A 16,024-nucleotide genomic window follows, 5' to 3' on the forward strand; every position below is an offset into this window, starting at 1 on the left:
ACCCAATAAATATAGGAGTAATTAATTAGGATTATGTTTATGTGTCTTTGAGATCTTTTTATTTAATAAGGGATTTATTTTGTAATTTTTCTTATTTTAGTATATATATGTGTGTGTGTGTTTGTGGGTTTTATTGTTGTAGGTGGTTAATGTGTTTGAATTGAGAAAATGTGTGTTTTTGCCCCTTGAAACTCCTTCCTTCTTCCCCCCCCCCCCCCAAACCTTCAGTCTCCTTTTTACTCTTGATGTTTCATCACAATCATAACGGGTTTCCGCTATATAAATAGATAGAATAGTTTCCTAAAATAACTAAATTGAAATAAAAATAAATCAAGTTAATTTAAATCAGATTTTTTTCCCTATAGGAGGCATATGGATTTCTTAAAGGCCAACATCTCTGTGAAGGACTAGCACTCACGTTTCTGAAAAGTTCCTACCTGAAATGCTGGTTAATTGACATGGGGCTTGGCAAATGGAAATATGTCGAAAATGATCTTATGCCCTTAAGTAGTCTTGACATTTGGGACATGGGTTGAGATCTGAGCTTATAACAGAGTGACTCAACTCAACCTTGACATTCGCAGAATTTCTCTCAGCCATCATAAATCATATGATACTCCAACTGCCACTGCCTCCCCAGTTACACATCACAGTTCACACATGCGCATATAAAAAGCATGACTGTAGAACAACTCCTAAGACTACCACACACACAGGAAGCCTCCAAAAATACTGCAATCGGATCAAGGACTAGTGCATAACAGATCTTTGGCGTCATCTTTTGGTGTTATGAACCTGAAAGACCCATTCTGCTTGATCTAATTGTCCTCTGCTGATTAAATCTCACTCATGAAATCCTAGCACGAGTGATAGTGAGAACTCCTTTGCCATCCTCAGCCTTAACTAAGTTTTTCCGACTGCCATTAAAGTCACCTTTCTGCTTCATTTAATAGAAGGTATCCCCAATCCTCTACTACATTGCTCGATTTGAGTAATCATTGGCAACTCAACTTTATCTTCTGCTCCGCACTTCCTGCTGGAAGGCAGCTAAAGAAATAATGAAAAATGGCCAAGAAAATGAACTAACAGAATATAATTTAGAAATTTCCTCTTTAGTCCCTTGCAACCGTAATTCACAGAACACTACAAGTTTTCTAATTTTCCCTGTCCTTTACAGACAACCATAACTCCATCTCCATCTTATCCAACAGTTGTTGGGCTTCTACATTCTTCCCATTAGTTTCCTCTATTGGAATAGGCAAAATCCCATGCTTACAATGCTGCTCTTTACCCACTCTATCTTCCTTAAAAATTGGAATTCCCTCCAAACCTTTGATGGTGGCATATATGACAGTTGCCTAAGTAAGTCAGATGACTCTGACATGTACCCAAACTGTTCATAAAATTCATACAATAACAAACTGTCATCACATGTGAACTCACTGGTGATATCACTCTCATCTCCTGCAAAACTACCCATGGTTTTTCTCCTAACCCTTCCTAACCTTATCATTTGAATCCCTCTCTAGACCGTATTTACCTGTGCTGCTGCTCAACAAGAATAAACCTTGTTGCTCATTCCCTTATCACAAGAAATATTTTTATCTCTACTCTGTCCCCACACAGCTCCAAGCTTGAGCACACAATCTGCCTGAGCCCTCGTATCCCTACCCCCATCAAAAAATACTGAAGGATGCTCATTGACTAATCTCATCATGTTCACATTTCTCTCCAAGGAAGTAGAAACAACTGCTAAATTCCCAGATTTTCAGTCATTCTTGTCTTTTACCAAAACACATCCTACAAGCTGCATGGATCCAATGTCCCTTTCTTTTGTAGAAGAAGTAGATGACTCCAATTGTAGAGCAATCCTTTTGGAAGCTTTGACGGGATATGATGCATGATTGTGCATCATGAACAGCATTGCAACCCCACATTGATCACAGATCTGGTTCCTTCCTGCCCGTCACAACTTGGCTCCATGATCAAGCTTTGCTCTGGACTCTCTCGTCAATGTCACCTTTACCAGAATTCTTAATCACTGAAGGAAATTTCTTATCCAATGCACGAAGTTCCTGCACAATCCTTTGTCACCCATCTCCTTTAGTCCCACCGGGAATAAAAACAGAAAAGCTCTTGCTTTTCCATCCCAACCTTAATGCTGAAACATTCCCCAGTTTCATTAATTGAGTTGCCAGTGAATAACTGAAGCTAACAATTCACATGCTTTGGTAACCCATTCCCAACCTTTTGAATACTGATGACATCCCCTACAAGAATGCTTTCAACAATGATGAAGATAACCTCGCCCAATGACTCCGATTGGGGTTATGCTTGTCTACTTGAGCAAGAATAAAAACTTTCCCTTTCTCACTCTGTCCATTCCCACTAGTATTTTAATTTTTTTAGATTTCCATATTATATTTTCCTGATTCCCAAGCATATTAGGCCTATAAATATATGATCATATGAGATTTTAGGTGGAATTCAATATTATGAATTGATTTTGAGTTATTTGAGTCTATCCCTTGTGTGTAGGGATGTAGGTCCTGTCACCTGTGTTAGGTTTCTTCACCACTTAAATTTCTCAGGGTGCAACAGACTCATAATATATCTCTTACATGGGTTTAGATTTAGAATGATCATTTTTAACATGAAGAGGAAGTGGCATAAATAAGAGGGTCATATAAAGTTCCTCCAGATGTTTGCGTGCTTTGCTATAATAATTCAGAAACATCATCTTATCTCTTTCTGCATCGTGATTTTTTTGGAGAGCATGGAATAAGTTATTTGGTGTTTTGGGAGAAAGCTGGGTTTGTCCAGAATTGGTGGAGGGCTTTTTGGCTATTTAATTCATGGGTTTTGGAAGGAAAAAGAACAGGGCTGCCTCAAGTAAATGTGGTTTTTTCCTGTGATGTAGGGGTTTTGGTTGGAATGTTATGCAAGTAGCTTTTCAGTAAATAAGTTGAATTGTCTTCTGGTTCGGGAAAAGATTCACATGGCATTATAGGTATTTCAAAGGAGTGAATTTTTTGGACGTTTAGCTATATTTGCAAAATATGATGGCTTGATTACGGGAGAAGTGGCTTTTTGTTTGTTTACACTTTCTTTTTTCTTTTGCTGGTTTTTCTGTATTTTCATTCTGGTTTGACCCAGATTTTAAATAGGGAGATTTCTTTCTCTGTTCTTTATATTTTTAATTCATCACTGAATTTCTTCTTTTGCTAAAAAAAAAAAAACTAAACAATTTCTTTATGGCTTCATAATTTGTAACTTTCTATCTTCATCATTTTGTTGAGATTGTTTAGAGAGAAATGGGTTGCCAAGCTATGATAGGAGGAATTTTATGAAAGTGAAAATTTGAGACTTTGATAGGGCGGCGAAGGAAAATATAATTCTCTAAATGTTGTGGAAAGAAAGAATTTAGAGGTTTTTTTCGAGATCAGCTAATTCCACTGTATTTACTTTGCAATAAGACTCTATTCCTTTCTTGAATTTCTATTGTTACATTGCTTTAGTGATCTTAATAAAAACAGGCCTCTTGCTTTGTTTTTAATTACTATATTTTTTATTAATTAATTTTAAAAAATGATGTTATAACTGAATGTTTATGATTTAAATAATCTTTTGTCCATTTTTTTCCATTCCTCCCCCCCACCCCCCCCCCCCCCCCCCCCCCACCCCTAAACTTTCTCCAGGCAAAGCGGGAAGAATTGCTGCAGTTTGCACAGGGAGCAATTGCTGGACTGAAAATAAATGCTGATCTTCAAAGGTGCTTTGGGAGAACATTATCTATAGCTTATTGCTTTGGGCCTTAGCTGCTGGCAAACTACTTTTCTATTTGAAGTCGCATACATTCCACATCTTAAATTTCGATTTCGACTCAAATTTCGAAGCTCCAAAAGTGCAGAAATTTCAATTTTGATGTCAATTTCGATTTCAATTTGAAAAAATAGCGGAAATTAGTAGTAAAGCATGGAATTCTTTGTGAAACTTCAGAAATGGTCAACAAACATAATAATATAAGGTTTAGGACTAAAATATTACAAATTAAATACATCTACGTTTTGTATGAGGTGGAGAAGTTGTAAAATAGTATGTGTATCAAACATATTTGTAAGATAATATACATTAAACATATTTGGTTAATACAAATGAAATTCATAAGTCATTTAAATATTATTTATTATACAAATAATAATAATTTAGACATGAATGGTTAAATAAAATGTTACTGTAAGTTTATTTTTTCATATAATTTCAAAAGCACTTGTAATAATCTTTTGTTTTGATAAAATAAATAAAATAAATTATGATAGAAATTTCACTTCACTCCTAAATTTCTCATTTGAATTCTAACGAAATTTCATCATAAAGTTAAAATTTCGACAAGTTTAGCTAAAATTTCGAGATTTCGATAAATTTCGGATGATTTGTTGAGATTTTGATGGAAATTATGCAAGATAGAAATCGACTGCCATTTTGATTTCGAGGGTAACGGAAATCGGAAATTTCAATAGAAATTTTGACAATTTCGTGGAAATTTAAGACCATATACCTTTCATATAATATTTTCTATCTGTATATCCTTCTGTATATGCTGCCAGTATACTAATGCTCTACTGATGGCTAGTTTACTTCTTGAGCTTCTTTGCTTTTGGTTTTTGAACTTGCCACCCCTTTAATTTTAAGTTTCTATTATTTCAACTGGCAGGATAAATTTCCAGCCTTAAAGTACAATTTCTTGTTTTGTTTTCTTTGAATGTTTGGAATTTTAGAACGACTTTGTTTTCTCACCACCTATATTGTTGGATAACTTGATATACAATTAAACATTGTTAAGAACTTAACAGCTCAAGCTTAATTGGTGGTGTAACATGGTTTCACAGCCCTGGTTCCTAGAGTTCTTGAGTTTAACTCTTGTGATTAGCCCTTGTTCCCCTGTTATCTTTGTCATTGTGCAGTTTGTTTTAGATGTATTTATTCGTCCAATCAAGGTCAATTTGTTTACTTTAGATGTATTTATTCGTCCAATCAAGGTCAATTTGTTTACTTCTCCATGTGTGACATGGGTTGCATGTTGAGGGAGACTAGGAGGATATTTGATGGTTTGATATGTCTTATTAGGCTCAATTCCTAATAATCTCCACTGCCCTACGACACATACCCTCTCTCTCTCTCTCTATATATATATATGTGTGTGTGTGTGTGTGTGTTATTTACCTTTGTAATATTAACATTTTTAACATTGATATTTTGAGCACCCATTGGTTTTTCATGAACTTGAGCAACCAATAGGCAGCTTTAGTTTTTATGTAACATGAACATTTCATTGTTTGGAATTAAATAACTAATTCTATCGTAAGGATAGCAAAAGAGGTTTTAGGTGAGTTCAAAGGAAGATACTTGGATAGTAAAGAAGGTTGGTGGTGGGATCAAGAAGTCCAAAAGGCCATTAAGACAAAATGAAATTGGTATAAAATATGGAAAATTGTAAAAATATAGAAAATCTTGAAAAATCTAGAGAGGTGAAAAAAAAAAAAAAAAAAAAACAATGCAAAAAAGACTTAGTGAAGCTAAACATAGAGCTTATGATACTTTATATACTACACTAGATACGAAAGAAGGAGAAAAATACATTTGTAAACTTGCTAGAGCTACAGAAAGAAAATGCAACAATTTAGGTGATGTAAAATGTATAAAGGATGAGAATGATAATTTCTTAATTAGAGAAAAAGACATAAAAGAGAGGTGGTGAAGATGCTTTGGTAAATTTTTTAATGAAAACAAAAATGAAAGATTGAACTTGGAAGTGACAAAAGAGGAGAAGACTAAAAATAGAAGATTTATTCGCAAAATTAGAGTCCTTGCAGTGAAGATAACATTAAAAAAGATGAAAAACGGGAAATCTATAGGACCGGATAAAATACCAATTGAAGTTTGGAAATGTTTAGGGAATAAAGGAAATATTTGGTTAACTAATCTATTCAACACTATTATAAAAGCCAAGAATGGAGGAAAGGGTAATACCTATCGTGGAATTGGGATTATGAGACATATGATGAAATTATGGGAAAGGGTAATTGAATATAGAATAAGACTAGAGACGAGGATTTTAGAAAATCAATTTGGTTTTATGTTTGGGAGATCAATAACATAAGTTATTTATCTTTTAAGAAGTTTAATGGAAAACTTTAGGGGAAAGAAAAAGGACTTGTATATGGTTTTTATTGACCTAGAGAAAGCATATGATAGAATACATAGGGAAGTTCTTTGGTGGGTCTTAGAAAAGATAGGGGGCATATAGTAAAGATACTGAGGTCATTAAAGATATGTGTGATAAAGTAGTGACAAGCATTAGGACTGTAGGAGGAGAATCTAGAGATTTTCCAATCATAATAGGTGTACATCAAGGTTCTACTTTGAGTCCTTCTCTTTTTTATTATAATGATTGATGAACTTACTAAAAATATCTAAAATGAGATTCCTTGGTGTATGTTGTTTGCAGATGATATTGTGTTGATTGATGATAGTAGAAGCAGAGTGGAATCTAAGCTAGAGCTTTGGAGAGCCACATTAGAGTTTAAAGGGTTTAGGATAAGTAGGAATAAGGTAGAATATATGAAATGTAACTTCGGTATTGTAAGGAGTAGCAGTGGAGAGAAGATTAACTTGATAATTAAGAAATTAATAGAACTAATAGATTTAGATTTCTTGGATCTATTATGCACGCAGAAGGGGAAATTGAAGAAGATGTAGTATGTAGAATTAAAACAAATTGGGTAAAATGGAGGAGTGCATCAAGTGTGTTGTGTGATCGTAGAATACCCTTAATATTAAAAGAAAAATTTTATAAGATGGCTATAAGGTCAGCTCTGCTTTATGATTCAGAATGTCGGGCAATTGAAAAACAACATATACAAAGAGTAAAAGTTGCTTAAATGCAAATGTTAAGGTCGATGAGTGGTATAGCGTTAAAAGATAAAGTAAGGAACGAGCTCATAAATAATTTAGGCATAGCACTTGTTGAAGACAAGAGAAGGGAGGGACGGCTTAGATGATTTGGGCATTTGAAATTCAAGCCTAGTAGAGCACCTGTGAGGAGAAGTGAGTCAGTTTTTTTTTTTTGGCCTGAAAAGGGGTAGGGGTAGGCCTAAAATAACTTGGAATGAGGTAGTGAAAAAGGATTTAATAGGCTAATAGCCCTTAATCTAATAGAGGAAAATGCTCTCGATCAGATGAATTTGCAGAAAAGGATTCATGTAGCCGACCTCACCTAGTCGGACTTAAGGCTTGTTGTTGTTGTTGTTGTTGTCGTTTTTGTTTATTAAACATTAAATTTTGGTTAGTTAAGTTTCGTAATGTTCAAGAATATTGGTAGTTAAATACACTATGGTTTAGCATGATTAAAATTCAAATTATAACAACTTTTTATTTTAGGAAAATGGAAGAGCATTCAGTGTAGAAAAATAATGAGAAAAATTTAGAATTCGGAAAGGTAGGACATTCTTTATCTTAACAATTCATTTATCATTTGTAAACCTCAACAAATTTAGACATTTTCTTAAGCTTCTAGAAAATGTAATTAAGTGGGTAAGAAAATGAGCATGTAATCAGTGATGCTCCTTGATCACTTTCCGTTCCTACTTGGGAAAGAAACTTTTTTCTCAAGATAACTTAGAAAATTGCTGAATTGCTATATTGCTTGCTAGATTGCTTTTTTAATCTTTTGTTACTATAAGGTTAGACTTTGTTACTTTCTTAATTAGGTTCTTAAATATTGATTTTGACTATTCTGAGACCTCAAGCCCTTAATCCTTTTTGAAAAGATTTTAATGTATTTTTTATGGTAACAATGTTGTTTTGATGGCGAAGTAACTTCTCTAGCATTGCATCGGCAAAGCTGTGATGTTGCTTGAGTAATGGTCTGATGCCAAATAGAAGTGATTGTTCCCTACAATGCTCTTCATCGTTTGTTTTCTTCATCACGACCGTAGGAGGGACGTTGGAGTTGTTACACAAAGTTCTTTAAGGTAGTAAGGGCAAGTTTTTGCAGTGGGTGGAGTTTGGAATGGGTGTTCATTCTACTATAGGGTGAAGCGTAGTTTCTTCAATTTGAATTGTATAGAAACCACAATATTTTTGATCGCCGAGATCATAGGAAGGCACTTTTTCTTTATTTTGCTAAAACTAGAGAAGTTCCTATGGATTACAAAATCATTGGGGGTGATTTGCAAAATGAGTTCTGGCATTGCAATGGTCAGTGGGTATACTTGCTTTGTAGAGATGGAGGAGATTAGGTCTCTATTAAGTTGCGAGTCAACGGGATGGGGAGATTCCTTTTTTTGGGGAAGGCTTTGAAAGGTGGGCGAAGGCAATTCCCATGCATCCTTGAGGGCAAGAAGAGTGAAGGATGGTAAAGCTTCTTTGAGGCCTTGTTGAAGCTCTTGTTTGAACACGAAGATGGCAACACAAAACTGCAAATCTTCATTTAAGATGTGCTAAGTGTGGATCTTTGAACTTCATTCAACATTAGAAGCAAGCGATGAAGCAGAGGGTGTTCTCATGACTTTTAGAGAATTTCTTTGTCAATGATGTCGTCAAATTTGCGCCAATGAAGGGGAGAAGCATCTTGAGAAGAGCGCATTCCACGATCATAGGGGTGGATGATTATTTCATCATTCAAGCTTTGATTTTGGATTTATCTCCAACTCTAATTTTGGTTTTGGTAAAGGTAGATTTGGGCTTTACTGGGCTGCCTAAAGTAGTCAAAAAATGGGTCATCAAAGGGAAGGGGTTGAAACCCAGTTCAAGAGGTTAGCTCGCTATCTCTTGGACTTAAGGGGGTGAGCTTTCCTAAACTAAAACCATTGAGTAATGAAAATGAGGGCGTGAGGGAAGGGAGGGCCAAAAGGGAGATCTGGATGAGGTTGGTGAACAAAAAGCTGAAGGTAGCACGAAGAGAGGTGCGTATATTGAAAAGAAGCAAGAGGCTATACAACCAAAGGATAAGAGTGTTCTTACTGAAGTTAAACATTGAATTCAAGGGGAGAGAAAGGTGATTTAGGCAAAGGGGTTGTGGAGCAGAACATTGAAGATACATTGAATAGAGATGGGCAAGATGAACAACAATTAAAGTCTTTTACTTATGAAGGGTACATGTATCCATTTCAAAAAGTTCCGTTGAAGTAGTTAAGAGGCTTGCATTCATGACAATAAATTTTGTTCTCAACTACCATCTATTTTAGGGGGAGCACATAGAGAGGGGATAGTGGAGATGCGGAGCAGGTTTCAGATATAGAAGATGATTTAAGTAACTTTTGTGATTTTGAGAAATGATTTTTGGTTTATTAGTTAAGAGCTGACTTAGATTTGAATGGAGAGGATATCTTGGCGCAACTTTCGGGGGGGCTTTTTGTTAGTGAAGGAGGAGAATTGTTGGGGTAGAGTGATAATTCCTCACAAGAAATTCAACAATTAAAGAAAGAGTGTGTTCAATTTTTCTCTAACATCGTGCAAGGGGGTGTTACTGCTTTTAAGCACATCTTAGGTGAGATGAAAGTATTGATTGATGAGGGGTGTTTCTCCCTTATTCCTGAGCCTATTCCTAATATGGTGGACTTTTTTGATATTCCTTATGATGATGTGAGGGGTAATGATGAAGAGGCAGTTGTTCCTATGGTTGATCCGGATTCTTCTAAAAATTATGGAAAAGATATTCTTCGCCTTCCTATTCAATCCATTTATACTTTTGATGCTTCATGCCATAGGAAGGGTTTTTCTGGGGCAAATGCTTATGTATTTGGCCTAGAAGCTAGTGAGAGAGACTATGGAGACTCGAATAAGCTACTGGATAACCTGGGTTTAAAGTTAGTGAGTCCGACTGAAATAAGCTTCTAGATGACCTAGGTTGAAAAATGCATGAGCGGAAAAAGAAGAAGGTTCAAAATGGGTTAAAGAATCTAGCCTTGTCCATCAGTTATAGGGTTGGAAAGGGTGCCACGAAGGGAAGTAAAAGCGTTAGATTATGAAGATTGTCAGTTGGAATATTAGAGGCCTAAGGGACTTTAGGAAGAGAAGTTTAATTATGGAGGTTTTGCTTAGATATTCAAGAATTTAAAGATTCCTAGCTAAACATATGCATTTTTTAAAATTTTCAAGAACAACTAGCACTTTTGCTGATTTCAAGTTAGGACATCACACCTTTGGAATTTTTAGGTCGTGCACTAGCCTTTTTCCACCCATATATTTCGAAAACAAAAATATATGCACACATTTGCTTTTAAAATTTTTCAATACAAAGCTAACCTTTATTTACTAATGATTATTTACTCATTTTTTTATAAATTAACAATTGTTAGGTACATGCACCCTGCTTGTGTAGCATTAAATGTCATTGTTATCTCTACACACAGTCGGTTCCAAGCCCGGATAAAGTAGGGTCGTGTTAGGTAGTTGACAGCCAGTGTAGAACTTGTTAGATCTATATGGTAGGAATCCTTACCAAGTATTCACTGGGGCATCCGTCAGGAGTGATGCACTGCACTTATATCAACTGGGTGTAGCAAAAAATGGACAAGGATGGGCTAGGCCGAGGCATTCTGGACAGGAGAGGATTAAGAAGTTAGTATAGGAAACAAAATTAGACTCGCAACTTGGAATTTAGGGACGGGACACTTATAGGGAAAAATGTGGAGATAGTGGATACAATTATCAAAAGAAAAATTAACTTTACCTGTCTTCAAGAGACTTATTAGGTATGAGAGAAAGCTAGAGAAATTGAAAAATCAGGATTTAGACTTTGGTATGGTGGAAAGCAAAAACATAAATGGGATAGGAGTCATTGCAGACAAATACCTAAAAGATAATGTGGTAGATGTAAAAATAATGTGGAATATAAAAATAAAGATAGTTGTAGAACATGCCAAAGATCTCCTTGACACTCTCTCCCTTCCTTTTCCTAGTTCTCTTCAACACTAGTAAGATCGTAGAAGTTTTCCTATTCTTGAAGTTGAACCCTAGCTGATTGTTCTCTTTGTGAAGATGGATCTTCCTTGCCACCCATCCTTCTTCTAGCTCTATATTATTGAAGCTGAAACTCAATTGACTGATTCAAAGTCGACTCTTCCCCGACAATCTTCTTTCTTTGAGTTCTCTTGCTTGACCGTTGAGATTCCTAAAATCAATTACAGAGGTTCTACTACAGTAGTTGCTCTCGAGAACCCATCTTACTGTCAGTTTCTTCAGCTTCGTGAACCTTCCTCAGAGACTTGATTCCCATCTCTCTTAACCAAAGAGGTTGTGAGCTCCTTTACTGCTGCACTCTCTGGTTCTATTTATTAACCTAGTGTTCTTTCAACTTTATGGCTTGTCATCTCCATCTTGCTTATATTTGACACAAGGATGGGAGAGTTTGCTACATTCAAAATTGAGAGAAAAGTAATCTTAGTCATACATTTGGACTTAGCGACCTATTGTATCAAGGGATATGTAGGAAACACGTGTTTTACATCATGTTTGACAAGGAGGAACTCGTGTGGGTCTTTAGATTCTGGGTGTGCTCTGTGTGGCCAACTATGGGATTGGTGTTAATTGTCGTGGCACCAGATACACAAAGGATGGAAACAGGGTGAGGTTGAAGGTTTTTGAAAATGGTAGAGGCAAGTTTGTTTGCATGGAGGACTATAGCAAGTGCCTCCTTGATGTTCATATTCCCGAGGGTGATCAGAAACTGGGTGGAGGGCCTTACTGCACCGTTGGATTTCTCATCTCCCATGGATGAGGCCTCCAAAGCCAACAAGGGCAATTGGAGATGCTTAGATTGTGGCTCTTTGAACATTGGGCATTAGGAGAAAAGTAAGAGTGTGTTGTAGAGAATTTCCTTCACCGATGTTACCAGAGGAGTTTCAATACTAGGTTTGATCCAGAAATGGCTTTCATTTGCAGCCAGAGAGGTGGGGGGTGGGGGGGGTGGGGCGTGGGGAAGCTCTACCCTAATAGGTATCTTGATACCATATGAGAAACTGGTCAGATCAAAGGCGAAGCTTCTAAATCTATTGAGAGGTCCTTTGGGAGGAAGAAAGGGTGTGATAACGTTGGGCCAGCCACTTTAAGGTCAAAAACTTTTGGGAATAAGATATCAATTGTGTGGGTCATCAAAGACAAAACCATTGTACTAATAGGGGATGGTAGGAGAATTTAATCCAAGAGATGCAGCAACCTCGAGTAGATTGCACAGGTCCATCGAGTCTATAGAGTGTAGCAATTTCTAGGGAATGTGAAGGTCCAAAGACTATAAAGCAGTAACGCCTATGATTAGCAAGGAGCAAGCGAAAACCAGTGATCAATTTTCTCCTTTGTCGTTAGATACAAGGGAGGATAATGAATAGATCTGTACTATGACTCGAAAGAAGAGATGGGCAGCATAGCTGAGTCTAAGAAGGAAATATTGGTCGATTAGATGAGAGAAGATCTAGAAGCCGAAAAGGAGGGGTTAAACCAACTAAAAAGACAGAGGATATATAGTTAAGACCTTACAAAAATCGGAGAGAGATTGTCTTCAGCTGGATCCTAAGAATGCACAAGCAGATATAAATTTTTTTTAATAATTATTTTGCTTCTTTGTTAGATTTAAATAATGAGGGACCATTGTCTTCCGATCCTAGCCTTTGGCCCAATATTTCTCTTTTGGTTAAGTTGGTTATTCCTTTTAGTGGTGCTTTGGGGGATGTGTCTAGGAAGGGTGATCTTTTCACGGAGGATCCTGGTCCATCTAAAACTAGTAAAGGTATTCTCCTTCTTTATCAACACACTCTTTCTTCAGATACTTTGTGCCAAAGAGAGGCTAATAGAAGATGGTGATGGGTTTTGTGAGAGAGACAATCTAAAACCACAAAAACTCATTGGGGGACTTATGTTTGGAACTATTAGACCATGTTGGAAATCTAGCGAGAGTGGGTTTAAGCCCTAGGACTTATGAGAGGAGTAAAAAGAAAGTCCGGAAAGAGCTAAAAGACCTTGTTTCTTTGATTAACTATGAAGGAGGTAATGGGTTGGGGAAAGGGTGAGGGGTAAGCTTGTTAAATTTTGAAGATTGTTAGTTGGAATGCTACAGGGCTAGGGGGGACTAGGAAAAAGATTTTGACTAAGGAAGTGTTGGTCAAGTACTCCTCGGTTATTGTCCTCATCTAGGAAACCAAATTGGAAACCATAGACCCCCCCTGGGGGGGGGGGGGGGTGGTTTATTAGGAGTATCTAGGTGGGTTGTTGTAGGGATTGGGGATATCTACCTTCATGTGGTGCCTCTAGTGATATCCTTGTCATGTGGGATCCTTGGAATATGTTCAGAGTGAACATATTAAAGGGATTTTTTACGTTTTCAATGCTGTTTGAAGTGAGAGATAGGGGTCAATGGTGGGTTTCGCCAGTGTATGGGCCTTCTAAACCAACTTTAAGGAGTATTTTTAAGGAAGAAATTTACGTTGTTTATGGATTTTGCTCTCCTGGGTGGATAGTGGGAGGTGATTTTAATTTACTCATTAATTAGGGTCTGCGGTTAGAGAGACCCCCCATTGGGTAACACTTCTTTTACTTGGTTTTTTTTTGGGGGGGGGGGGATTGGATAGATTCCTATTTTGCAGGGAATGGGAGGATGATTTTCAAAATTTCACTCATCATACTCTCCTTAGGACCACATCTAATCACTTTCCTATCTTGTTGGAGTCCAGTTCCTATCTTTGGTGATGTTAGAATTAGAAAATCTAGACTTTCGGGAGAGTTGGCTTTCCTAAATAGGAAGGAGGATGAATTTATTCTCTTGAACAGCAAGGAGATTAGAAGAGCTTTTTGAAGAACGAGAACAGTTGATTTTAAATTCAAATGAGTTAAAGAAGGTGATTGTATTTCTTTTTTCTTTCGCATGTTAGCTTATGGAAAGAGAAGTACAAATTTGATTAGGGAGTTAGATGTGGTGGGAGGGGTAGTCACTAGTGATTAAGGTTAGATTGCTTCCATTATTACCTACTTCTTTAGAACTTGTATTCAAAGGAGGAATCTTGTAGACCGATGTTAGAGTGGTTGGATTGAATCCTATTTCTGTTGATTAGAAAAGTTGGTTAGAGAGACCTTTTGAAGAGTAGGAAGTGAAGGGGGTGGTGGTAGTGATAGGGATAAGGCCCTAGGCCCGGGTGGGTATAAAATAGCTTTTTCCAAGGTTTTTTCATGGTTGTTAAGGGCAATTTGTTGAAGTTTTTTACTGAATTCTTTGGAAATGGATTGTTGAGCAAAAGCATCAACTCCTCCTCTATTGCTCTGGTGCCTAGATTTCGAGAAAGCCTATGATGCAGCGAGTTGGAGCTTTTGAATGAGTCTCCAGCAAGGGTTTGCCCACGGCCCGACTTTTAGTCCTACATCAATAAGTTATTTCGTTTTTCGGACAATGTTGGGTTTGTCCAAAGACAGTTGAGGATTTTTTTCAGTTTTTTTTGTTGGTTTTGTTAGGAAAAAAGAGAGGGCAGCGCTCTGGAAGTGTGCTTTCTTGGCAGTATTTTGGGGCTGTGGGATGGAACACAATGTATGTATTTCTCAGGAAAGAAGTTGTTATCTTTGCTGGTTTCGGAGAAGATTTATTATTTTGCTTCTCTTTGGTGTGAGTCATGGGAACTTTAAGGGGGTTAGCTTTTTGCATGTTCAGTGATTGGTGATATTTTTTGGATTGCTAGTGTGTGCTAGTTTTTTGTTTAATTCTCTTTGCTTTCTGGTTTTCTTCTTCTTCTTTTTTTTTTTTTATCTGCCAAATTTTGTTTAGTAGATGTCTTATTCTCCTGGTTGTAAATTCTTAATTTACCAATGAATTTCTTCATTTGCTATTAAAAAAACAATTCAAGGCTTCAATAAGTAGGGATATTTCAATGCCAATGTTAATTTTGATTTCAATTTTTTTAAAAATGATGGAAATCATGCAGGAAAGCATGGGATTCTTTTATGAAGCTTTGGAAACTATTTATAGGCACAGTAATGCGAGATATAGAACTAAATTATTATGAATAAAATACATCAAACACAGGTTTGTGGTGTATAAGAGGCAGTAATTGTAACATAATAATGGTATTAAAAATATTCAATTAGTATAAATGAAATTCATAAATCGTTTAAATATTATTTATTACACAAATAAATATATAATTTAGACATGATGGTCAAATAAAATGTTGCAGTCAATATCTAAGTTTAAATTTTCATATAATTTCAAAAGTTTGAAAGCTATTCTTATCCTTCTTGTAGCACTCCCTAGTTTCAATAAGAAAAGAAGAGGGAGCAGGAAATAAATTTCAATTTTGGTTTTGGATCTCAAATTTGATTTTCAAGGAAGTTTCATTTCAAAATTTGAAATTTTGCAGAAATTTCAAAATTTTCATACATTTCGAGTGATTCCTGGAAATTTTGATGAAACTTTAGTGGAAACCGAATTGACTGCCATTTTGATTTTGAGGGTGGTAGAAAGCAGATATTTCTACTGAAACTTCAACAACTTCGTGGAAACTTAACACTATGCTCTTAATGTTGCTTCTTCTCTTATCTAAAAAAACTGGGCTGGGCTTTGATGCAAAATACATATTGTTAGACTATCAAGCTTATTCTTGATTCTAATGACTAAAACATAGTTCTTATCCTCCCTTTGTATTGTTTTCTCTGCTCTCAGAATAGATGCTGAAGTCTCAAGTTTGCAGAAAAAGCTTAAGGAAATGAAAGCACGTCAAGAGTCTTCAAGTGAAGGTCATGAAAAATTATCAGAAGAATCAACTCTTTTAACGATAGAGGTGAGTATGTTTCACATGGTCAATATATATGCATATTTTTTTTTCTAGGCCAATATATGTGCTCTTATTCCACAATTTCTATGACTTGTGGAGTGAATAAAATGAGTACATAAGAATTTATTCAAATTGGGGTCTAGCTTGAGTGGACTTGATATTTTAGAAATTTCTGAACATTCGGATGACTAGCAGAGACTCGTGTGATGCAG

At 36.2% G+C, this 16,024-nt stretch overlaps 1 protein-coding gene across 2 annotated transcripts in view; it reads left to right on the top strand.

Annotated features, from left to right (window-relative positions):
- Positions 1–16,024, top strand: part of LOC131160514 (uncharacterized) — a 124,064-nt gene that overhangs the window by 42,780 nt on the left and 65,260 nt on the right. For both annotated transcript variants that reach the window (XM_058116285.1, XM_058116284.1), the window contains exons 6-7: positions 3,699–3,772; positions 15,701–15,818. In XM_058116285.1, the coding sequence (XP_057972268.1) occupies positions 3,699–3,772; positions 15,701–15,818 (192 nt within the window). The remainder of the gene's footprint in view (positions 1–3,698; positions 3,773–15,700; positions 15,819–16,024) is intronic.

The sequence above is a fragment of the Malania oleifera genome, chromosome 7 (assembly GCF_029873635.1).
Source record: "Malania oleifera isolate guangnan ecotype guangnan chromosome 7, ASM2987363v1, whole genome shotgun sequence".
NCBI lineage: Eukaryota > Viridiplantae > Streptophyta > Magnoliopsida > Santalales > Ximeniaceae > Malania > Malania oleifera.